Here is a 27,243-nt window from a genome sequence, read left to right as displayed (position 1 = left end):
TTAATTTCAGAGTCAATTTGACACCACAGTACAAAAAAAAAAAATGATTAATTACAGCAGAGAATGGTGCAGTAGACAAGACTGCTGGGTCTGGAGTCAGGAAAAAACTGAGACTCAGATATTAGCTATTTGACCCCGGGCAAGTTGCTAAACCTCCATCTGCTTCAGATTTCTCAACTTTTGTAAAATGGGGATCATCTTAGTCCTTATTTCCCAGGGTTGTTGTGATGATCAAATGAATTATTTGTAAAGTGCTTAACGCAAAGCAAAATTTAAGTATTTTCAAGTAGCAATGATGAAGTCAAACATCATATTGCTCATGTCATTATGCTTTATTCCATATTTTCATACACTTTTGTGTACTTTCCAAATTAAAATGCATCAAGAATTGAACTGCTAATGATCAAAGAAGGAGGAAAAGGAGACAAAGAAACATTTACAGTAGTAATACTTATAGCATGTCATGGTGTGTGCACATATTAAATAAACAAATCAAAGCATTAATAAAAAGTCTAATTTTATTTATCTGTCTTAATATAATACATCATGAAACTTTACTAATTACAGCAAGAAAGAGCAAAATAAGCAAAATCAATTTTGCTTCCTTTTTTTCCCCTTGATATTCTCAAATACAATCATAATCTGACAGCCAATGTGATGAAAAATAAGAGAAATGAGAACCTCATTTAAAGGATCTAATGGGTAATCAGAAAGACTTACAGTAGCATATTTATGCTTAAGCATAAATTTTTCATTATAATTCACTGATCTATTACAAAATTTAATTGTAACATCAAGAACACAGGGTATGTCGAACCTCCTCACTTTACAAATGAGAAACCAGGGACAGAGCAAGGTTAAAAATGACTTGCCCAGGATCATGTAGTAAGTATCAGTGGGAGGATCTGAATTCTATTCTTCCTTATTTCAAGTCCAGTGTTCTCTACCACTGAGCAACCTAGCTACATCTACATCACACTTACCAGACTGAAAATTATCCTTAGTGGGTATGAAGAATCAGAATAATGTGTACACCACTTCAATAAAATAATTTGAATGGAATTCAGCTCAGCCCCAAATAGGAATTCTCATGATTATTAAGTGAAGATAATACTATAAAAAACAAGTAGCAAATAAAATTAAACATCATGAGACATTTACTGTAGGATTTTATTTCATCAAATTGAACATGATGAACATTTACAAATTTCCACTGACTGTGAATACATTTGTGTGCAATGCCAAATGTTTTTTAATTACATAAATATTAAAGGTGCATTGCAAATATCTTTTTAATTGATGTTAGTAAGGATTTAGACTAGGTGAGTAGTGATGAATGCTTATTAATTCATCTACCCAAGAACCACAATTCCCATAAACCAAAAAAAAAAAAAAAAAAAAAAGGCATCATACATAACTAGTTCAATTTTTAATGTCTGTTTTCATTATTTTTAGATTGTATTTTATTTGGTTTTTAGTCTTATCAAATTTCCTTAGGGAAAGAAGAAATGGGGGTAAAGCTATATTGACTCGTATGGAAATATAAATATATAAGATTATTAGGAAAGCTAATTAGGACAGTCAATAGCTGTCTACTTTCAAATATTCAGGAAATGATTACTCAACTCAGCTTTTAGTTAATTTAGACTCTGGAGTTCTCCACATTTCTTCCTCCACTATCACTACCTGCCACCAGTGTGAGGCCTGGTTTACGGTTACATCAACCTTGGGGAACAAGCATTAAAAAAATTCAAAAAAACAGGCAAGAGAATTCAAATCCATCTACTCTACTGCTGAAAGTTGAAATAAAAGTTTTGTTGGGATGGGAGAAAAATTACAGGCCAATTTTATTTTATAGTTTTCATATCATATATTGCCATAAAATATGTACACAATTTCTCTAAGGTAAAAAATAGCAATGATACCTTCAGTAAATTAAAAATTAAAATGTCTCCCAACTGGGAATTTACATGTAACTTTTGGACAAAGAATTTTTATTGAAGAAAATTAACAAGGATTCCATGAGCTTAAGAAAAAACAGCAACACCCCAATAGTTCACCATTGTTTAAACTTAGTCATTGCTTACACAGGTGAAGCATAAGTAATATCTCAACCAACAGTTCGGAATATCGTCTTTGCACAAGATAACCAAACACCAAGTCTTAAAATTCCATAATAACATTTAGCCAATTACCTGAGGAACAAATCTAACTGCAGAATTCTAGCAATGTAATTACTGACCTCTAGAAATATTTATTTTTGTACAGAGTATTTCCACGGAAGCAATCAATGCTGTTAAACATGGCACTGAGTTCTGCCTAAAAATACACACACACACACACACACACACACACACACACACACACACACACACACACACACACACACACACACACACACACACCTTCTGTCACATGAATTCTGCTCAATTTCTAGAATAGTGGCATGGCCAATGGTGCTAATTAGCTCAACAAATACTTATTAAGTCCCCATTATATAAAGAATACCACATAGGCAATGAGGCAAACAGTAAAATTAAACAGGAAATATTTTAGGGATTATTGTAAGTAAGAGATGTAAATCAAGTACCAAGTGTTAAGTCTACGGGGATTAGCAAAGACTTCATTATAGGTATGGCATTTGATTTCTATTTAAAGGATGAATAGACCTTCAGGAGACCTGGGAGAAAGGGAAATTATTTCAGCAAAAGCATTCAATCAGAACAGTGCAGGATGTTAAATGAGGGGAAGAAAATATTATGGAAGTGGCCATTAGTCCAATTTGCTAGGAATATACTGCACATGGACAATAATGCATGTCTTAAAACTAAGAAAATATTCATCAGCATTTCTCTATTCCTGTATTTCAAAATCCAGCAGAAGAATTAGAGAAATTCCATTTTAAATAACTGCAAATAACACACTACATTTAAAAAAAGTAGAGAAATAGTAATCAGTCATGAGTAGGCCAAGCTAATACAGTAAAAATGAAATTTTGACTAAATTAAGTTTTTCATTGCCATACCAATAAAACTGCCAAAGAATTATTTTATAGAGCTCAGAAAAAAAAAAATTCATCTGGAAGAACAAAAGGTCAAGAATATCAAGGAAAACAATGAAAATAAAATGTGAAGGAGGGTGCCCTAAAAATACCAGATTTCAAAATATATTACAAAATGGTAAGCATCAGAAAATCTGGTATTGGCTAAGAAACAGAGTGGTAGATCATAACAGATAGTAATAAATTACCACAGTAATCTAGTGTTTGATAAACCAAAAGATTCAAGCTTTTGGGGACAGAACTCACAATGTGACAAAAATTGCTGGCAAAATGGAAAGCAATTTGGCAGAAATGAGGCATAAACCATCATCTTAAGATATACCAAGACAAGGTCAAAATGGAGACATGATTTAGACACAAATGGTGTTATCATAATCAAATTAGGGAAGCATGGAAAAATTTGCCTGTCATGGATAAATGAAGCGTTTATGACCAAAGAGAATCACGTGAAGTAAAATGGATAATTTGATTATATGAAATTAATCCTTTTTTTGCACAATCAGATCAATGCATCCAAAGTTAGAAGCATGAAATTAAAAAAAAATCTTACACTGAGATTTTCTGAAAAAGGATAGGGAACTGAGTCAAATTTATAAAAATATGAGCTATTCCTCAATTGATAGTTAAAAAAATATGAACAAGTAGTTTTCAGAAGAAGAAATCAAATCACACAAAAAAATGTTCTAAATCCTTGTACTAATGATGCAAAGTGAAATGACCAGAACCAGGAAAACACTGTACACAGTATTAGTAACACTGTGTGATGTTCAACTATGACTGACTTAACTCTTCTCAGAAACACAATTATCTAAAGACAAGTACAAAGGACTCATGATGGAAAATGCTATCCATATCCAGAAAAAGAACCGACAGGCTCTAAATGCAGATTGAAGCATACTTTTTTCACTTACTTTTTTTTTTATAGTTTTCCCCCATTTTGATCTGTTTCTTCTTTTATGACTGTGACTAATATGGAAATATGTTTACATAATTGCACATATATAACCTATATCAAACCACTTACCATTTGAGGAGGAACGAAGGGGAGGGTATCTCAAATTGGATGTCCCATAGGTAACTTAAATTCAGCAAGTCTAAAACAAAACATTATCACAATTTCCTTATCTCAGTTACCCAGGCTCACAACCTTGGTGACATCTTCAACTCATTCACATTCAGTGCTATATCTTCCCTTCCCTTTAATCACACTACTACAACCCTGAACAGGCTCTCATCACCTCATAACTGGGCTACTGTAATAGTTTTCTGTTTCATCTTTCTGCTTTTAAGTGTCTCCCCACTCTAAATAATCCACTACTCAGCTGCCAGAGTGATTTCCTAAAGCCCAGTTCTGACCATGTGACTGCTTTATTCAATAAACGCCAGCAGCAACTCTAGGACCACCAGGATCAAATATAAATATTCCATTTATCATTTTAAGATCTTCACAACGTTGCTCCTTCCTATCTTTCTAATAGTTCTTAGCCCTGACTCCTTCAACAGCTACATTGCCTTATTTGTTTTTTCTCTTACATGACACTTGTCACCTCATGCCTTTTCTGGTAGTCCAGAAGTTCTCTCTGTAAAGTTCTGCCTGCAAAGATCTGTCTATTCACTTCTGCCTCATAGCTTTCCTGGACTCCTTCAAAACCTTTTTCAGAAGAGTTCATTTAATGAGTTTAGGTTGCAGTGATTCTTATAATGCAAATATCACTGAATGGAAGTTGAACTCAACAAACTGAAACGAACAAACAAGTTTTTTATTCATATATCTACAGAGACTCTACCTAGAAGTCAAGGTTCTTAGTATTTACTAATCCAAATTTGGCCTGAAATAAGGAACTGAATTAAAACTGTGGATACTTGGTTTCGTATACTAAAAGACTGAAATTCCCAATCAATGACTTGAAATTTAAATTTCAGGTGTATGAGTACTAACGTATATTCTCCCCTCTCCCCACCCTGGACACACATTTACACATCTACATCAATATGCCAAGATCTGTGATTTTGTTGCGGAGAATGATATGCACTAAGAAACATCACAACTAATTTAAAATATATAGTCTTAAAGTGCTTTGTTAAGTTCAGAGGGGTTAGGTAATTTCCCCATGGTTGCAGAGCTAACAGAAGTCAGAAACTATATGTACTATACCAGACTGCCTATGTCACATCATTAAAACAAAACAACCCCCAAACCACAACACAACTATATTAACTAAATATAATTATTTAAAGGAATGTCCAATACTGTAGTTCATGATCCATAGATCACCAAACATTGGAACTCTAGTTCACATCCTCCTACAGGGCTCTGCCCAGCATGTTGGAGAACTCTGCTACTTTCTGCTCAAATTACGAGGAGACCAATGCAGTATTCTGTCCACATCTCATCCTTCACTCACTCTTACAAGGTGACCAGACTATCTTTTCTTTCTGTCAAACAGAAAGGGCTTCTCCATTACCATCTGTGTGGTATTTAATTTTCACTTTTCAAACACTGTGGTGCTCCATGTGTTGCTGCCATATAACACAACCAATAAAATACTGGTTCAATAGACAGGCTTTTGGTTTCATGGACAATTTGGCATCAGTAAAGAAGCCTTACAATTTCCCCAAAACAATCCAGTTCACTCTCAACCTTTTCAATTCTGAATCCAGCTTACTGTCCATCAGTATAACATATCTCTTACATACATACTGTTGGAAAAGTTCTAAAGGGTTTACAAACAAATGCATGCTGAAATCAGAGAAGTCAACATTTGTCATGTTTGATCTTTCCTGTGTGAACGGACAGGTCTTCTCTGAATGCAGATCGCTTCCAGGAGGCTTCACAATGTCTTGTGACTTGGTTTAATCAAAATAATGTCATCAGTTCTAACTGGAGCATCTTCAGGACCTCATGATCTACTGGATACCCAGCCTTCACTCCGCTTCTGTGATGGGCATCTTTGGCAAACACAAGCGCCCCCCCCCCCCCCAGTTTTATGGCTCACTTGTTATTATCAGATGGTCACTGAAAAGAGTTATTTCTGTTGTTACATTTTTAAAGAAGTGCTGAATGATTTTGATATATAGTTTGGAAATATCTTGTTGTAAAAAATATGTAAAGGGGTGTTTTGTTCTACTAATCAAATACCTTTTTGTAATCAACAAACAAGTACAATTAGAACTTGTATTCACCAATCTTTAAGTTAATTGTAAGACAGTAAGCTTCCTTCCTTCCTAGTAATGCCCCTATCAGGGAAATATCAATTTATATATAGATGAAGAATAGTCAGTGAACAGTCTCTCATGCACCATTTTTTGGAATTAATAAGATTTTTTTCCCTTACTCTTTTGCTATTTACTCCACCTTTAATATCCTCACAATTGCACTGCTGAGCTGCAGGAGTTGGGAATCCCCAAAGGATTTGTTTTGTGAAGTTTAGATTCAGTTAAAGAGCTGCACTTCAGGACTCTGAAGACCACAGGTGGCCTTGAGGTCACAGGTTCTCCAGCCCTGGAGAGGATGGATTGCCTATATATAATCTCTTGTGTTTATATATTGACAAACACACACTTGGACTATTCTACTTGTCTTACCGTCTTTGCTCTCTTTAGTGCTATTTCTCCCTCTCTATAATAACTCACGGGCCTATTTTGTTAGAATCTAAGTGTGGCAATTTGACTCTCCTGATGAAAAAGACAATTTGTTGAAAAGGGTTTCTGCAAATCTATTCCGTTTTTTCCTTCTGTTTGAAGTATTCTTTCCATTTTCATTTTTAATTCTCTCAGGTTGGCTGCTTAGTTGGATATGCTGCTAAGTTTTTTTACACTTATTTTATTCTTCCACTACTTCTCTTCACTCCTATGAGAGGATATTGCTTATAATACTCTAAATAGCATCCTATTCCAGTGCCTCATTGTAGAACACAGACAATCCCACTACCTGAAAGATTATGAATCACATTAAGCGGATCACATGCTCTGGCAGGCTTCACTGCCATGTAGGAAAAGCTTAAAGGATGACTACTGTCTCTCCTCCCATAAAAGAAGCAATAAAGAAATGACAACAAGAATTTTTTCTTAATAAGTGCAGTTCCCCCAACAAATTCTGCAATGATGGAGGGAGAACATAAGAAAAGGGAGCAGCAGAGGCTGGCAAGGCTCTTGAACTGTTAACAAACTTCGATTTGGTGCTCTAAATGTCAGGTTCTTGTCCAATGACCAAGAAGTAGGGACTACGCTAGAGGAGATAGATTATATCAACCCTGCTACTCCCACTAAAAGTGAAACCAGAAAAAAGAAGATTAACAGTTAAATGTAAAGACGGCTCACAGGAATTCCTTAGAGAAGAAAACAATGCACTCCACGAATGGAGTAGGTTTTATCACATATCCCGATGCTAGAAGAAACATTATTTACAGAATAGTTTGATCATCACGTATTTCTATATAGTTGATAAGAATCTGCAAAAATGACTGCCATGAAAATTATTTCAGTTTATGTAATGACACGTTTTGTTGAGATAGAAATGGTAGAAAAATGATTTGAAGAACCTGATAAAGACCTTCCAAATAAAATCAACATACATACTTAGTATACAACATAATTTCAATGAAAAGGTATGAAAAGGGGAGGACAAGGAGAAGTTTCTTAAAAAAAAGAAAAGAAAAAAAAAGAACTGGATGAGGCACGTAAGTAGAGGAAAGAGCGCCACGGCTGGAGTCAGGAAGACTTGAGTTCAAATATGGCCTTAGATGTTTACTAGCTATGTGAAGCTGTGCAAGTCACTTAACACTGCTTGCTTCAGTTTTGTCATCTATAAAATGATATGAAGAAGGTAATGGCAAACCACTCTAGCATCTTTGCTAAGAAAACCCCAAATGGGGTCACAAAGGGTTGGTTACAACTAAAACGAATGAACAACAAAGGTACTAGAGAGATATGATGAGCATGAAAAAAAAAATCACAAATAATTATGTAACTATGTTTTAATAAAAAGGCAGCAATTTACTTTTGAGGTAAGAACCATCCCTGAAACTGTGGCGGTGCACAAACAAACCACTGATTTAATAGCACTTAGTTCAGAACTTATAATAAACAAAAAGAAACAATAATGAGCAAAAAGTATGGTTCACAATTAAAAGATTTAACCCTAAACTGTTTAAACAAACTATCAAAAATCAAAATGGGGAAATGAATAATAGAAATGAAATCAACATTGACTATAATAATTTCATAAGTTAAATGAGACAAGAAGACCAAAAGGGCCTCATTAAGTACACATCTGACTGAACTGCCAAGTGAGGAGAGGGTTGTCCAAGGCAACACTAGGTTAGAAACTCATTTCTATATATATAGGAAATGAAATTCCTTTAATTAAAAAGTAAAAATAAATTGGAAGGGAAAAAATTATTGGAATAGCTTTGATTATTTTTATTCCACTCACTCCCATGTATCTTAATGACAAAAATTTTAACAAACTTAATAATTCCATGTTAAAAGAAGAATATTAAGATTAAAGTCCTCTCTAACTCTAGAATTACATAATTCTCTTATTGTATCCATATGCTCCTACTTTGGATATCTAAAAATTTATTATTTGTTTTTCAAATTTAGTATTCATTCACTCATCATGTAGTCAATGCTTGTGTGAAGAATACTATGTTAGACACTGGGGAATATAAATACTATAGATAATATTGGTACAAGTCCTTACGAAAATGTCTGCAAATTGATAAATATAACTGTACAGAATTTTTTTCCAAAAAGAATTTTTAAAAACGGAATCAGAATTGACCTCTTTCAATCCATTAAAACAAAAGTTAACTAGTGAAGAAAATAGATATCTCAATGGAAAGGTTCCTCCTCAAAGAATCATTTTCTGACTTCAAAACAACTTTTGATTTTTAATATAATAATTCAGAGAACTGAACTCAATCCACCACTCAAAGAACAATATTTAATCAATACCTACTTTAATGCAAAGCTTTGTGCTAGACACTCTAACTAAAGCTAACATTAAAGGGATATTTTCCTGAAAATATTACCAAGAGTTAGATCAATTACCTTTTATCACAACTTACTATTTAATAAAAACAAAAACATACAATTTAGAAATACTTTGTAAATGTAATACAACAGTTTCCTATTTTTGACAGGTAAATCCAATGTCACCAATCCAACATATCCTTTCCAACTAATTAACGTGCTTGCACTATTATAGTAAATCTGCATCATGCAAATATATTTACCTGCATTGCACTTTTCCCCAGTTTTACTACTTCAAATAACGTGACAGGCTCCCCCTCTCCATTCTGCTGAGGGTGGCCATTAGCTCTTCCACGGCCAGCTCCCCTAATTCCAGCTTCAGAACGGCTCTTCTCTCCTGGAGACTTTCGAGGTTTCTTATTCGTAGACTAAGGAGAAGAAAGGACCAATTAAAATGAAATACAATTATACCTCCAATTGATGCAGCAGTTGGGAACTAAAAATTTCCATCAATAAAAGCAGCAAGTAGTTACTTAGTGCCTTTTATGTGCTTCTCAGTATGTTAAGTACTATTGGGGATTAAAAAGGAGAAGTTGAGATCTCTGCAGTCAAAGAATTAACATTCTAGTTGCTCATAATAGACACAAGACAACAATAAGCATTATGAGACAATTTATATTATATGTAACTATAAAGTAGGGAAATGAAAAATACAGCTTTAAAAAAATCTATTTCAGTGGTTACCATGCTTTAAAAAAAAATTAGCCATCTATATAGATGATCCTATTTGTACTAAGTTAGACTTTTCCCTAGATGGCAGACACATTCAGTTATTGTGGACCTAAAATAAAAGGTTAACCAAACTGGTAGAACCTGTCAAACCTAGTCATCAGTACACTAGCATGGTTTTCAAGAACTCCAGGTCAGCTCTATGTCAGAAGGAGACATTATAGAAATACTAACTCAAATAAATTACATTGGGGGATTTATCCCAACAATATTTTGTTATACAAAATGTTAGCCACCAAAGAAATGTAGTCCCATTTCTTCTGAATCACAGGCCTTGGGGGGACGGGGTAGGGAGGTTTAACCATCTTCTACCTACACCAAAGGCTATTAATTTAAATGAATACATTTTCTTCCATCTCAACTTCAGTCACTCAGATTTTAAGTTCTGCTAAACACTTCAACTCCAAAGTAAGACACTAAGACACATGAAAGATACTACATTTACATTCTCAGATACTCTAACAGCCCTCAAACCTCCATGAGAGAAAGAATCCCATAGCATCTACAAACTATGTTTTTCAGCACTACTCATGGGGATTGCAACAACAACCAAAATTACTGAAAAAGCAAAGGCATCTAATTTTTCAAATTCTTTACCCAACTTCATACATCACAATATTACCTTCATTATTGTGGGCATCACAAATTTGTTAACCAAAATCTTTCACTGTCACTAAATGAACTCTATCCAATACTTGAAAGACTGCAAAATTTCTAGTAGAATACTTTTTTTCTCCATTTGTACTTTAACTGCTCCTCCTAGCTCTACTGCCTTCTTCTCTAAGTCTAAATATTCATATATTCTATATTTAACTTATATTAATGATTTACTTGTATTGCCTTGTTCATAGAATGTGAACTTCTTGGAGGAAGGGACAATTTTTGCCTTTTTTGCGTAACAATTGTAGTGACTGGCACCATTAGGTACTTATTCACTGACTGATAGTAGCTCTTAATCTCTAGCTCACTTCCCACTTTTGGAATGGACTACATATATTAAGTCATTTTCATAGAACAGAAGGGAAAGTGAAACAAATATTTCTGTTTTACCTCAGATGACTCTGGCCAAAATCACTGGTTTCTCAACCTACACAACACCACCTTCCACAGCAAAGAACCATCATTACTCAACCCATGAAAGATGTTTAATAGTTTAACAGATAGAAAACAATAATAGTTTAACAGATAAAAAAAATACTCTATTAAACGTTTTATGAGATTAATATGGATCTATTATCCAAGCCAGGAAGTCATAAAGTTGAGCAATAGAACTACAGCTATATCTCACTAATGAAAATGAATGCAAAAATTTGAAATAAAATCCTTTCAATCAGAATACAGCAATACTCTGACCAAATCAGATTTGACTAAGGTATGCAGACATGGTTCAACATTAGGCAAGCAACAGCCATAATTAAATGAGGAAATAATAGAGATGATAAAAGATATGATTATTTCAAAATGTGGAGGAAACGCCTCCAATTAACATGCAACATTCATTTGTTCAAAATTTTTTTTAAAGTACTAACATGGAAGAGATTTTCTTTAATATAAAGAAAATCATAACATTAAAACCAAATGCTCTCAGACACTACAATCTTCCCCAGTATAAACATGGGTAAATTAAAGTTGGACTAAAATTTCTTTTCTATTATTTGCCATTTTTGTAGAAAGTCTATCTCTAGTAATTAGACAAAGGAACAAAAAGAAAACAAAATTAAAGTACAAACACACCAGGTAAATAGAGTGGTATTACTTTTATTTGTAGCTGATATGCTGGAATCTTCAAAAACTAATTGAGATGACTGATATTCTTAAGAATAGCAAGATATAAAATAAACCCCAAAATGGAAAACGATAACATATACTATATATAATTCTACCAAATATAAGGAAAAAACAATAGAAACCCATTAAAATAATTGTTAAAAGGCAAAAGCAACTTGTAGTTTTAGTTAAAATAAGTAAATATTACATAAATACAGTTATAGAACACTCTTTTTTGGAAATAAAAGGAGACAGATAATTGGATATTCTTTGTTCATAGTTAAGGTATGCCAATTTAAAGCAGCTAGGTGCTACAGTGGATAGAATGCTGCGCCTGGAATGAGGAAGATTCCCTCTTCCCAAATTAAAATATGGCCTTGAGACACTTACTGGCTTGTGTGACCCTGCGCAAGCAAGTCAATTAAATTTGCCTCAATTCCTTGATCTGTAAATTGAGAGGGAGAAGTAAATGGCGAGCCACTCTAGTATCTTGGCCAAGAACCCCAAATGAGGGTCATGAAGAATCCAAAACGACTGAAAAAAACAACTGAACAAACAATAAGGTATGCTGATATAATAAAAATGACAATACTATATATGTCAACTGACAAATTCAAAGCTATATTAGTCAAATTATAGAGGGATTACATTTAAGAATTAGACAAAACAAAACTGGAAAAAAACAGAAGATGTAACGTCTCAAAGGAAATCATGAAAAGGAAAACAAATGAAGGTAGAAAGTAGAAATAGAATTACCAATCAATAAATCAATCAACACGTATTTATTAAGCTATGACAGGTACAATGATGGGCACCGAGTATACAAAGAATCAATAATCCCCAATCCATGTTTATTTTCTAATGGGAAACAACACATACATATACATAGATACATACACATATATACATACACACACACAGAATAAATACAAATAAACATATAGTTTGGAAAGGGGTGGAAAAGCCAGATGGAAGGTAATGGAAAGGTTTCCTGGAGAAGTGGGTGCTTATGCTACATTTAAACAAAGAAAGTGAATCTATGGGGTAAAGGTGATGGGCAAGCTCATTCCAAGCAGGGTGATGGCCTTTTTAAAGCATGTAGGTTCAAGACATGTTTGTTGCATATGACCAACAGAGAAGATCAACTTGGGTGGATCTCAGAATACAGGTGAGGGAACAATTACAATGAGTGATAGGTTGGAGAAATATTGTGAAGGGTCTGCAGCTAAACAAAGCAGTTTCTATTTTATCCTAGAAGCAACAGGGAGCCACTGAAAATTGAAGAGACAAATGACAAGGTGAGATCTGCACTTAAGGCAGCCAGATGGTGCAAATAAAGTCCGGAAGACTTGAGTTTAAATTTTGCCCCAGACACTTGGTAGCTGTGCAACCCTGATCAAATCACTTATTCTCTCTCAAAGGATAATACCACCTGTCTCAAAGATGAGGATCAAATAAGACAATGAAAAATATTGTATAAATATTCATGGAAAATGTTAAATGTTACAGGAAATCATTTTGGCAGAAGTGTAAATGGAGAGAGATTCAAGGAAGATAAATTAGTCACTGAAACATCTAGATAAAAGGTGATAAGGGCCTCAAATTAGATAGCTGCAATAGGATTTATATTCATATGCAAAGAATGTGGAGGGTAAGGGAATAAGGAGTCAAAGAGAAACCTGACGTTATTAACCTGCAACCCTGGAAGAACAATGGCATCTTCATCAGAAATAGGAAATTTGGTTTGGGGGTTGAGATAAGTTTTGTTTTTAGAAGTGTTGGGCTTGAGCTGTCTCTGGGTCATCCAGTTCTAAAGGTCCAATATACAACTGGTAACTAGTAGATAGGGAAAGGTTGAAAAAGAGAAAGATCAAGAATGGGGGTGGGATGTTTAGGTCATGACCCCTTAGGTCAATCAGCTGGAAAAGATAGTTGGAGATGAGAGCAAGAACACATACAGGGATTTGTACTATTGAGGAAAAAGACTAAGATCTCACTGTCAAAGACCAGGTTATAGCAGGAGAGAGTAGAGAAGTAAAGGAATGTTGAGATGAAGAGAAAGGGATAAGAGGAGACTGACATTAAATGGCCTCAACATTCTCAGGAAAGTCAAAGTGCTTAGCTGAGAAGACTGGGGAAGGAATAGGTATGGTAAGCTTGAGAAGAAAAGAGATAGTTTGGAAAAGCTGTGGAAAAGTCAGACTACAAATGAAATGGCTGCTATGCTTCAGTGAAGGCTCGATTTGGATAACATGGATCTATAAAAGACTCAGTGACCTCTTGCAGATATTTTCAACAACATGAAAGAGTCACAAAAAAGAGAGTCACATGATGGGAATGGTATGAGGCTGAGTTTTGGTATGGGATAAAAATCAGGGTAAGGGAAGCAGTACATGACCATCCCTTTTTGTGTGGCTGAGGTGAGAAATTATTTTTTCCAAGTTAAAAAACAATTATATTATTGGAACAGACTAGATCTGTACAAAATTGAAGCAATAAAAAATAATATCCATTATAAAGTCAAGAACAATAAGAACTAGTGAAAAGCAGGTCAGCAGAAATTAGTTTTTGATCAACATCTGCAGCAATGGACGAAAATAAGCTCAAAAGTAATATGCTACTTGAATTTAAAGGGTTATACTATTTTTTTTAAAGAGAAGACAGCAAACTCAGTTACCTTTTACAATCATGGTCTGGGAAAGAATCCCTAATTAAACAAAGGGATAGAAGACATTACAAAAAACAAAACAGGTAATTTTGAAACAACAAAATTGCAATGTATTTGCAGAGATAAAATCAATGAAAAATTATTAAATCAATCACAAATATTTACTAAGGAAGGAAATAAGCATTTCTCAAATATCTATTAGTGCCAGGCCCTCGGGCTAAGGACTTTACAGATATCACTTCATTTGATTCTAATAACAACCTTCCAGTGTAGGTGCTATTGTAATCTCCATTTTACAGGTGAGGAAACTGAGACATCCAGAAGTTAAGTGAATTGCTCTGGGTCACACTGTTAGTAAATATATGAAGGCAAATTTGAACTCAGGTCTTTCCAGGCCTAGCACTCTAAACATACCTTGTTGCTTTTAAGGTGCTGTACTGAGCATCTAATATGCCAGGGATTGTTCAATGACAAAAGAAAAGAAGAAAATCTTCCTTAAGGGCAAGGTGACACCAAAGGCTCTTGGGGAGTCAAAACCACCAAGGCCAGAAAAGCCACCACCTAGCACTGAGAGAACAAAAAAGACCAAGAGGTTTAAGAAACTGAACTTGAGGCTCTTAGAAAACAATTATCATGTCAGGACTAGGAAAAAAGGAGAGTGACAGTTGACAGTGGGAGCCTTCAGTGAAGAATTCAGTCAGTCCTTCACAATTTTTTTTCCAGTGAATACCTCCCCTCAACACCACCATCTCTCAGTACATTAACCTCCTTAACTTCCAAGAAATGTTATGTACCTTCAATCTACCTTAGTCAAACACTTATCGCCACATGCTTGATCTCACAGATCATCTATAAACTTTCTACTCCAAGATTCACAACTCTGCAATTCTACAACGTTTCATCTCTTCCCAAACCTTACTCCTACATCTATTCTTTAGCATCATCACAATACAAGTTTCACTCTTTTCAGCCACAACCCATCTTCTTCATCAGACCATGGTATTAGCCCAGACCTCTCTTTAGTCTTGAAACAACCTTAATTCTATATAATTAACCAGGTAAGTTGTTCTCTATTCTCAAATCTGACACTCTTTTTCTTCTACTGTTGAAATAGCCTTATAACTCATCTCACTGCTTCAAATATTTCTCTGTACCATCATTTAGGCTGTGAAGAAAATTTTTCTAAAGCTTATATCTCACCATATACTACTTCTCCCTCCTCTAGCATGCCTGCTCAATGAGCTCCCCACATCTTCCTATTACCTCCAGGATCAAATATAAAGTCCTCCGTTGGGTACTAAAAGCCCTTACCTGAACCCTTGCTCTCTTTCTGATCATGTTAAGATTTTACTTTTAAAGAACTAAACACACCAGCCTACATGTTATTCCTAGAACATATCAGACCACTGCCAGCCTCCATGCCCGTCACTTTGGAGTTCATTATACGAATGAATGAATGAATGAAAAAACAACTATTTAGCACTTACTATGTGTTAAGTCTTATCCTTACGAATCTAAATAAAAGAAAAAACTAATACAGAAAGTGACAATGTTAGGCTCAGGAACAGAGAAACTGATAAAAGATCAAAAGACAAAAAGACATAAGACAAAGTATAAGAAATAAAGAAAAAAATAGAAAAGACAAAGTGGGTCAAACAGATCCACAAAGAAGAGCTATAGGGAAGAAAAAGTCAGAGGCAAAGATGGAAGACAAAGGTAGTGATGGGATACTTTGGTGCCTGTGCTTGGACCACAATTCTAAAATCACATTTCTCCCTATCCTCAAAATACTGCCTCAGGCAGTTTCTCCCTAGCACAAGGACACAGCCTGCCCCAGCAAAAAAACAAACAACCAAACTCTTATCTCCCTTCCTGTGACAGTAGGCAGCTGCACCTATAGAATTTATTAGTTTGAACCAGCTGTGTACTGGCCGAACTGGCTGTGTACTGGGTCATATAAACATTGACATATATATACTCCCTTACATTTATCTTGTCTAATAAGATATTGATGACAGCAGCACAGTATTACTTAGTCAGTCCTGACCATGAGTTGACTTAATAACATTTCAGGACTAAAATCACACCTCCATGTAGACCCCTTGCTCTATTTCTCAGTGAACTCTGAGTAAAATACCTGCACAGTAGATACCAAAAGTGGATGTTCCTTTAAGAACTAACCACTCCTTAAGCACTCCCCAATCCTGCCCCAAATCACTATATACACCTCTCTCTCTCTGCACACACACACATATATGCATATAATATGTGTAAACTTAAAAACTCTTGTCTACTAAAAAGTGTAATAACCTTGAACTCCAGAATGCTGGAGTCGGCGAATTCATTCTAGGTGGCCCACGACCTACCCCTGTACTCCTGTCTTTGGGGGATTTCAGAATTTTATCCATCCCATCCCATCCCATCCCATCTCCCTTTCCAGCCCTCATGAGGAGGACAAGGTATGTACCTAAAAGCACATCCAGTATCTATATTTTCCAATATGACCTGCAGAACTGTATTATTTTCCCACGCAGGATCAGCACTGATAGACCTAAACACACCTATATCTAACAAGTATGAATGAGATCAAGAGCTATATAGCTAACACAAAAAAAGAGTTGAGTTTTTTTGGAGTGTCACATTTCTCTGCTTAGTAAAGTTATTAATTATTTCCTTAATGAGACAGTTTCTAGGCTTTTTTGTCCCTCTCACTGTAGCCATTATCTAACATCAATAAAATGTTTCAATGACATAGTTCTAATCAGCATCAGTATCTTTAATTTTATCCATTTTTCACCCTTCTATGTCAAAAGTATGTTTTTAGAAGGTCAAGATAGAGAAATTGCAAACACTAGTGGGTTACCTTTAGCCTGTCTTTGATACTTTGATGTACTGAACTGTGTTCCAAAAAATAGGAAATGCTTTTTGCATCAGCAATCTGGTGTTTCTGATCTACTCAGATAGTTACGTTTTTTGTAATGCTACTTTGTGCTCACAATGTTGAATGTCATCAGATTCCTTGAAAAAAAAAACATAATGTACAGAAACTGACCAGTCTTTGGGCTCTTTCTTAACACCAAACCATATTTCCCAATGTATTTTGTTGCCATCCTCTTTACTCATGTAAACACTAGGGTCATCAAGCTTCAAGGTATATGATGACTCCCTGAAAGGATCTTATCAAGTTTTTCCACATATATGAATATAACATGCAAACCATCTTCCTGATGGGCCCCTTTCTAGGGCTTTTCATGAGTATTTCAAGGTAGAAAGAAATATCCCATGAAATAATGCCTCCTTTTACTTCTGTGTTTATGCTATAATCAATTCTTCCCTATATTCACCTTTCCAGCATGAACCAATGAGCTCTATCCCTACAATTTTGCCAGCTGGTTTTTATTTGTAAGTACAATGTCAAAATACGTGCAATTCAGTGCCTCCAGCAACATATGAACGTGTTGATTTGATGCTACTACTACCAAAGAATTCATAATTTAGTTATTATGCAACCTACTGCTGATTACTCTCCCTATTCTTAGGTGGGCTATTTTTCCAATTAAATTAATTGCTGGAACAAGGCTCAAAATCTCTTCAATTTGGTAGAATCTGCCAGAACTTATTTTGGGCTGGCATATACTTTGATAATCCAGTGTCAACAACCACCATGTCACAATGAGGCACTGGATTAGCATTTCTGTGGAGAACCACCAAATTAATGTGCCTAAAATACCCTTTCAACTGTGTCACCCTCTTAGTCAAGGATTAGCAATTGTTTCTCTATTAAATCACATCTTAAATTCTGTTTTGAAGGTCTTTTATAATTGACACCCTTCCTCAACTGAAAAATGAGGGTTGGAATAAGATTCTAAACTAATTTAGTTTTATTTCTGACGAATAACTCTTATAACCAACTTTTTAATACATATTCAATATAGATATGGATATCTGTAAATACTAATTATTAAAGAGTCAAAATTTCAATGATTAAAAAATAGAAATTTGAAGAGGAAGAAAGCAAACAAGTTTCCATAACAGCCCTTTCTTGATTATCACCATGCCCTAAAAATCTCTGTGGGAGATCTATGGAGAATGGAAGAATTAATGACCAAACAAAAAATAGAGAACATCATGAAATGCAAAATGGAATACTTTTGATTACATTAAATTAAAAAGTTTTTTTAACAAACAAATCCAGTGAAACTAAGATTAGGAGGGAAGCAAAAACTGGGAAAGAATTTTTATAGCCAGTGTCTCTGATAAAGGCCTCAATTGCAAAATATATAGAGAACTGAGTCAAATTTATAAGAATAAAAGTCATCCCCTAAATGATAAATGGTCAAAGCATATGAACAGGCATTTTTCAGAGGAAGAAATTACAGCTATCTATAGTCATATGAAAAAATGCTCTAAATAACTATTGATTAGAGAAATGCAAATTAAAACTGTGAGATACCAACATACAGCTATCAGATTGGCTAACATGACAAAACAGGAAAATAACAAATGTTGGAGAAGATGTGGGAAAATTGGAAGACTAATGCATTGTTGGTGGAGTTGTAAACTGATCCAAACTTTCTGGTGGGCAATTTGGAACTATGACCAAATGGTATAAAACTGCACATTCCTTGATCCAGCAATACCACTTTTAGGTCTATATCCCAAAGAAATCATAAAAAAGAGAAAAGGACCCCACAAAAATATTTACAGAAGCACTTTTTGTGGTGGCCAAGAATTGGAAACTGAGGGGATGCCCATCAATTGGAGAATGGTTAAACAAATTGAAGTATATGAATGTAATGTAATACTATTGCTCCATAAGAGATGCTGAGCAGGCGGGTTTCAGAAAGACCTGGAAAGATTTGCATGGACTGGTGCTGAGTGAAGTAAACAGAACCAGAAAAACACTGCACACATTAATAGCAACACTGTGTGATGACCAGCTTTGATCGCCTTACCTCTTCTCAGCAATGCAATGATCTAAGACAACTGCAAAAAACTCATAATGGAAATGCTATCCATATCCAGAGAAAGAACTTTAAAGTCTGAATGCAGACTGAAGTATATTATTTTTACTTTTTTTTGGGGGGTGGGGGGGGGGGGAGCTGAGGTAGGTATGATTCTCATGGTTTTTCCTGTGGTTCTAATTCTTCTTTACAACATGACTAATGTGGAAATATGTTTAATATGATTGTACATATATGGCCTATATCAGACTGTACACTGTCTTGGAGAGGGGAGTGGAGAAGAAGTGGGAAAATATTTAAAACTCAAAATCTTATTAAAGTGAATGTTGAAAACTAAAAATAAATACATATTTTTTAAAAAGAATCTCTCCAGGAATTATATGCTGTCAATTGTTTTTGTGGGTACATATGTAGTCCCCCAGTGAGACTGTAAACTCTTCAAGGATACAGACATTCAAGGACCCTCTCTGTATCAATACTGCTTAAGAAATTGTACGTTCTTCATAAATATTTGAAGATAAAGTAAATAGCTAAAAGAAGAACAATAGGTAAAGAATTAAAAGACAAAAAGAGATATCAGAAGGTGAAAAAGAAAACACTAGAAGGGTTTTTATGACATAGATCAGCAAGTGATTTCCCAACACAGCATTGGGAAATTAACCAGTTTAAAAACTTAAGAAAAAAAATCATTTGGAGGGAGATTTCTGGGTGTAAGAAAAAAAGGCACAATGCAAGAAGCAGTCTAGAGTGTTAGGACAGTTTCACACATACACCAGAATTTGCTATAGATACTGAAGTGAGTAACTCATTTTCTCAAGGATAACAAATCTAAGTGACTTGAAGGAAGGAGAAAAAAGGGGAGAAGTTAGGCTAATCAATCAGCCAGCTCACTATGTTATTAGTGCTTTCTATGTTCCAGGCAATGTGTTAAGGGTTTGGGATACGAAGATAAAAGTAAGTCTCCTCAAAGAGGTAAAATCAGAAACAATATGTACATTACGTACATATATACAAAGAACATTCAAAGAAACAACAGATAAGAAGGCACTAGGTTCAAGAAGAGGTTAATCCTGTTACTGTACTATTTAGCTGAAGTTTTCCAGTCTACCAAAGTGGCAGTCTATGACTTTCCTTGGTGACAACTCTGCTTACCATAATACAAAGTATAAGTAGTTTATATAAAGACTTAGCTGGATGTGGCAATTAAGGTCAGTGGTTTCCAAACTGGAAACTGTGGCATGACTCCAAAGAGTATATGATTAACAAATTAGAGGATGGCGAGGCAGGCTCACCCAATGCTGCCTGTGATTAGTAAATTTGGGGGTCAGATTCAACACACAACCACATATATTTTTCACCCATTAAAATTGACTAGTCCCCAATTAACCCTCTTCCTACTGCTATGCAAGCTTCCGAACTCCTTTCTATAGTCAGCATAGTACTTTCAGTGCTACTATAATCTAACTCTAACCTGGGAAATGAAGTAGTTTTGGAGGTCATATTTGGAAAATCTTCAACACATGCGCAGCTTAATCCCTTCCCTCCCAGATCAGGTTTGGGCTTAGAGAAGCATCCACAGAAGCCAGGCTCTGCACTCTTGGAGAATAATTGCTAAAAACCTCCCTGTGCCTTTTCATTTTGGGCGGGAAGGAGTGAGTGGCACAGGATGAGCAGCCATATATGATTGTGATTTACAACACAGAAATCATTATCTTATCCGCAAACCCACCCTTCTTATGAATTTCCCTACTTGTGTTAAAAGTTAACACCCAGATTCACTTTCATTCACCCCAATTATCAAAGCAGTTGACATAAACTGTTTTTTTCTGTCTCTACAACAATTTGATTCAGGGCCTAATCATCTCTCAGAATCCTAATTGGTCTCTGAAACAAGTCTCCGCTCAATTTTAATCCATCTTCCATATACTTACCCAAATCATCTTTCTTAAATAAAAATTCTGGTCATGCCTTTTGCCTATACAATAACTTCCAATGGCACCCTATTACCAGTGCGGTCAAATATAAAGTCTTTGAGTTTAAACCCCGTTAGAACCTAGCTCCAAACTTCACATTTCAGCGATATTTTATGTTACTCCCTTTCCTGAATACTATGCTCTAGCCACATTTCTTGCAGTTCCTCACACCCATACAGATATGCAACTAAAATATCCATATGAATAGGAAATCAAGTTATGGTATCATTCACTTAGGCAGAACTAAAGAAAAAACAGATAGATTTATATAGAGAATCTTCTGAGGAAATGAAATTGCAGACAATTCACTTTGCTTGTTTTAGCATTGTATATGGTAATTATCTACACCAGAGGACTCCAAACTTATATGGTCTACTGCTATCTTTTCAAAAAAAAATTACTCAGCACCTCAATGGAAATCTACTTTCTTTAACACTTTAACAGCGTTTCTGATGGGGGTATTTTTTGGGGGAAATTTGCATCATTAAAAATATATAAAATATTTTTCTTAAAAAAATGATGAATCTTAAATTTAACAATTTACTATAAATTTGTGGGGTTTTTCCTGCATTGAAAATGTGATGATGCAATATTGAATCACTGTAAAGAAGTCATTACATGTACTTCTTCCTGCTGATGCACGCTAGACTGCCTGACAATGTCCAACATGCTTGCATCCTAACAGCTGTTTGTTAAGACCTATCAGCGGACTTGACCACTGATTGGTTATAACTTGAATTGTGTGTTTATCTGGAAAATAATGTAATCACTATGACTTTAACTGTGTTATACAACATATAACATGCATGAACAGTTTTTCGAAATTTTCTTCTCTTCTTACCTTATGCTTCCACTGCCATCTTGTTTTCATTCAATGCCCCCAACTGCACCCAAGGCAATGCATCCAATAGTTCAAGCACCACCCAGGGAGCATTATTACCCACTTAGGGAATCTATGAATTCTACATGAAAATAAATACAACCCCTAACATAGAGCTTTAATGTATACTGACTGGACTTTGCCAAAATACTGCAGCTGACTTCTTTCTCTGCTGCTTCTATCATCTCCCATTGGAGAATTCCTCCCAGAAAGTACATTTTGAGTAGGCAACCAGAGCAACACTCCATCACCCTATCATCTCAGAATGGAGGGCTAGAAGGTGGAACGTGAAATTCCTTTCAAAGCTTTTCTTTATGGAACACTGGGATGTGAAATTTCCTGTTTTCCTTCAACAGCTCTGCTATGTTTGGACTCCACAGACCATTATGCCCTATACAGTGTAAGCAAACCACCTGAAATATCACCATGCTGATCCACTCACTTTTGGATATTCAACACCTTCTCAACTTTCTCAGTCTCTGCTCCCCTCACTGGGGGTGTGGAGGATAAGCATTGAAATATCAAAGCTCTCCTTACAGAGGGATGGGATCTCAAGTTTCCAGATGACTATCTTTTATCACTGGTTCTGCAAAGTTTGGTCTGCAAAGCACATCATATCCTCTGGTACACCTTCTCCAACCCACTCCCACACCCTTGGCCCCCCCCCCTCCCCCCAATCTCCCCCTCCAACTTTTCCATTGTGTGTTATCTGCTTCTTCTGGGCAGAGACTATCTTTGTTTTCTTGTGTTCCCAGTGCTTGGCAAAATGACTGGCACATGGCAGACACTTAATAAATGTTTATTAAATTGAATATAATATGCCTTTTTTGAGCTTCTCTTTATGTGCTATCTTCTCCTGTTAGAATGTAAGCTCCTTGAAGGCAGAGTCTTTCTTTTCACCTGTATTTGTGACCCTACCCCTTAATACAGCACTAGTGCATGAGTATTTATTTAATAAATGAGTAGGCCTTCACTTAAAGGCTATGATCTAATATGACTGTTACATTGTGTATTTTGTTATAAAAATGTATCTTAAAAACAGGAATTCAATAATTTCTCAGCTACATGGATAAAACTGAACCAATGATTAATTACTAACAATCAAACAACAAACAATTATTAAGCATATGATTGAACTAAGTACTAAGGATACAAAAGAAAAATAAAAAATAGTCCTTGTTCTCAAAGACAGTACATTTGTACTGGGAAGACAATATGCATGTAAATAGATGTATACAAGATACATACGAAGTAAAGAAAAGTAACATAAAAGAAAAATGTACTAAGACCTTCCACAGAAGGAAGAATTTGCAATGAGTTTTAAAAAATAATTTATTTCAGTTTTCAGTAATTTTTTTTTGAAAAGGTAGCAGTAGACCATATAAGTTTGGAGTCCTCTGGTGTAGATAATTACCATATACAATGCTAAAACAAGCAAAGTGAATTGTCTGCAATTTCATTTCCTCAGTCTTCAGAGACCATTTAGTTTTCAGTTTATTTTTAGTTTTCATTTCCACAAGATTTTGAGTTCCAAACTTTCTCCCCATCTCTCTCCCACCACAAGACATCGTGCATTCTGATTACCCCACCCCCTTCTATCACAACCCACCCTTTCCTTATCCCCATCTTCTTTCTTTTCTAGTAGGGCAAGACAGATTTCTATACCTCATTACCTGTATTTCTTATTTCCCAGTTGCATGTAAAAACAATTCTCAACATTCGTTCCTAAAACTTAAGAGTTCCAACTTGTCTCCCTTTCTCCCTCCCCACCCCTTCCCACTGAGAAGGCAAGTAATTCAATATAGGCTATACATGTGTAGTTATGCAAAAGTCTTCCATATAGTCATGTTGTGAAAGACTAATTATATTTCCCTCCATCCTATCCTGCCCCCCATTTATTCTCTTCTCTTTTGACCTTGTCCTTCCCCAAAAGTATTTACTTCTAATTATGCCGTCCTCCCATTAGCCCTCCCTTCTATCATTTTCTCAGCCACCTATTATCCCTTTCTCTCCTACTTTCCTGTAGTGTAAGATAGTTTCATATCAAATACAGTGTGTATGTTATTCCTTCCTTGAGCCAAATGTGATGAGTAAGCTTCACTTTTCCCCCCTCACCTCCCTGTTCTTCCCCTCCATTGATAAAGCTTTCTCTTGCCTTTTTTATGACAGATAAATTGCCCCATTCCATTTCTCCCTTTTTCCTCCCAATATATTCCTCTCTTACTCCTTAATTTTATTTTTTTAGATATTATCTCTTCCTATTCAACTCACTCTGTGACCTCTGTGGATATATATATATATATACACACACACACACACACACACACACTCCCTCGAACTACCCAAATACTGAGAAAAGTCAAGAGTTACAAGTATTATCTCTCCATGTAGGAAAGTAAACAGTTCAACTTTTAGTAAGTCCCTTATGATTTCTCTTTCCTGTTTACCTTTTCATGCTTCTCTTGATTTTTGTGTTTGAAAGTCAAATTTTCTATTCACCTCTGGTCTTGTCATCAAGAATTCTTAAAAGTCCTCTATTTCATTGAATGACCATTTTTTCTCTCCAAAGTATTATACTCAGTTTTTCTGGATAGGTGATTCTTGGTTTTAATCCTAGTTCCTTTGACTTCTGCAATGTTGTATTCCAAACCTTTCAATCCCTTAATGTAGAAGCTGCTAGATTTTATGTTATCCTCATTGTATTTCCACAATACTCAAATTGTTTCTTTCTGGCTGCTTGCAATATTTTCTCCTTGACCTGGGAACTCTGGAATTTGGCTACAATATTCCTAGGAGTTTTCTTTTCTGGATCTCTTTCAGGAGGTGATTGGTGGATTCTTTCAATATTTATTTTGCCCTCAGGTTCTAGAATATCGGGGTAGTTTTCCTTAATAATTTCAAAATTATCTCTCCTGGATCTATTTTCCATCTCAGTTGTTTTTGCAATGAGATATTTCACATTGTCTTCTATTTTTTGATTCTTTTAGTTTTGCTTTGTAATTTCTTGGTTTCTTATAAAGTCATTAGCTTCCATCTTCTCCATTCTAATTTTTAAAGAACTATTTTCTTCAGTGAACTTTAGAACCTGCTTTTCCATTTGGCCTATTCTGCTTTTTAAAGCATGCTTCTCCTCATTGGCATTTTGGATCTTTTTTGTCACTTGGGTTAGTCTGTTTTTAAAGGTGTTATTTTCTTCAGCATTTTTTGCTGAACTTTAACAAGCCATTGACTTGCTTTTCATGATTTTCTTGCATTGCTCTCATTTCTCTTTCCAATTTTTCCTCCTCCTTTCTTACTTGATTTTCAAAATCCTTTTTGAGCTCTTCCATGGCCTGAGACCATTGCATATATTTTTTGGAGGTTTTGGATGTAGAAGCCTTGACATTGATGTCTTCCTCTGATGGTATGCTTTGTTCTTCTTCATGTGAAAGGATGGAAAAAAATACTTTTTCACCAAGAAAGTAACTTTCTATAGTCTTATTTTTTTCCTTTTTTGGGGCATTTTCCCAGCCAGTTACTTGACTTTTGAGTCCTTTGTCAAGTGAAGGGTATACTCTAGGGACCTGTAAGTTCTCAGTTCCTCCAAGGTGGTACAATCAAGGGATAGGAGTTTACTCCTCACCTGGCCTGCAAGCAACCACAAACTTATCTACCCAGGATCTGCAAGTAGGATTCCTTTTTTTGGAGCCTCTACCAGCTTCACCATGCCAGTGCTCCCCCTCACTCAGGACTGAGACTCAGATCAGCTACTAAATTCCCCTAGGGTCTTCATGTAGAGGGCTCCAAAAATGGACCCTGCTGCATCAGTGGTTGCTGCCACTCTGAGGCCAGAGCTGTGGCTGGACTAGGCTTCCCTTTCACTTAGATGACAGAGCTTTCTCACTGACCTTTGAAGCTGTTTTTGGTGTTTGTGGATTGAGAAATCTAGGAACTGCAGCTGCTGCCCGTGATTCCTTGGCCTGATGCCTGCTCCAGTCCCGTCCCTGCCCCACTGAGTAGTCAAGGCAGGACTGTACTTTGTTCTGAGCCCAGTGTGATAGAACTTTCCTGTCAGCCTTCCTGGCTGTCTTGAGCTTGAAATTTCTTTTATTTTGTCGTTTTATGGCTTCTGCTGCACTAGAAATTGTTTAGAGTCATTTTTACAGGCATTTTATGGGCTATGGGGGTAGAGCTAGAGCAGGTGCATCTTTCTACTCCACCATGCTGGCTCTGCCCTCAATTTGAAATAAATCTAGAAAGAATTCAGGGATTCTAAGAGATGAAATTTTTAAAAACCAAGTGAAAGTAATACAAGAAAGAATGAGAGAAAAGGCAAGAACCAGAGAAGAAAGATATTAAAAAAAAAAGAATTAGCAGCATGGGGGAAAAAAAGAAAAATTAGTGAAGAAAAAAACTCACCCAAAATTAGACTTTGTGAAACAGAAACAAATGACTGCATGAGATGTCAAGAAGAATGAAATAAAAAAACAACAAACTAAAAAATATTAGAAAAAAAATTATGAACTATCTCATTGGAAAAGCACCTGACCTGGAAAATAGACTGATCAGAGATAATTTAAGAATTACAGAGCTACCTGAAAGTCATGAATAAAAAGAAAACCTAGACATCACATTTCAAGAAATCATAAAAAGAAAACTATCTAAATGTCAAAATGGAGAATTATTAACTGCTCGATGGCAAAGTCATGCCAATATAATGAAAATGATATTACATTGTAAATTAATTTGCTTGAAACTATCAAGAATACTAAGGGAATCAATGGGAAAAAAATGGGAATGCAAGAAGCCTACCAATACCAGATCTCAAACTATGTTACAAAGCTGCAATTGTCAAAACAATTTGGTACCAGGTAAGAAATAGGCTGATCATGATGGCAAAATGACTAATTTTGAATATATTAAAAAGCTTTTGCATAAAGATGACAGCCAACATTAGAAGAAAAGTAGGAAAATGGAAAAAATCTTTTCAGCAAGTTTCTCTGATAAAAGTCTAATTTCTAAAACATAGAGGAAAATGAGTCAAACTTACAAGACAAAGAGTTGTGAATCAATCAATATGAAGAAACAGCTAGGTGTCCCAGTAGATAGCATGCTGGGTCTGGAATCAGGAAAACTCATCTTCCCAAGTTCAAATCTGGCCTCAGACACTTACCAGTTATGAGCAA

The 27,243-nt window shown here is 35.4% G+C and overlaps 1 protein-coding gene across 3 annotated transcripts in view; it reads right to left on the bottom strand.

Moving 5' to 3' along the window:
• STAG1 (STAG1 cohesin complex component) overlaps positions 1–27,243 on the bottom strand; it is a 377,001-nt gene that overhangs the window by 208,917 nt on the left and 140,841 nt on the right. For 2 of the 3 annotated variants that reach the window (XM_072613576.1, XM_072613574.1), the window contains exon 4: positions 9,301–9,465. In XM_072613576.1, coding sequence (XP_072469677.1) covers positions 9,301–9,465 — 165 coding nt within the window. Of the gene's footprint in view, positions 1–4,085; positions 4,156–9,300; positions 9,466–27,243 lie in introns of those variants that run through there. The other variant, XM_072613577.1, reaches the window with a different exon arrangement.

The sequence above is a fragment of the Notamacropus eugenii genome, chromosome 5, assembly GCF_028372415.1.
Source record: "Notamacropus eugenii isolate mMacEug1 chromosome 5, mMacEug1.pri_v2, whole genome shotgun sequence".
Taxonomy (NCBI): domain Eukaryota; kingdom Metazoa; phylum Chordata; class Mammalia; order Diprotodontia; family Macropodidae; genus Notamacropus; species Notamacropus eugenii.
The sequence above is the reverse complement of the archived record's forward strand: the minus strand, read 5'-3'. Positions and strand labels throughout refer to the sequence as shown.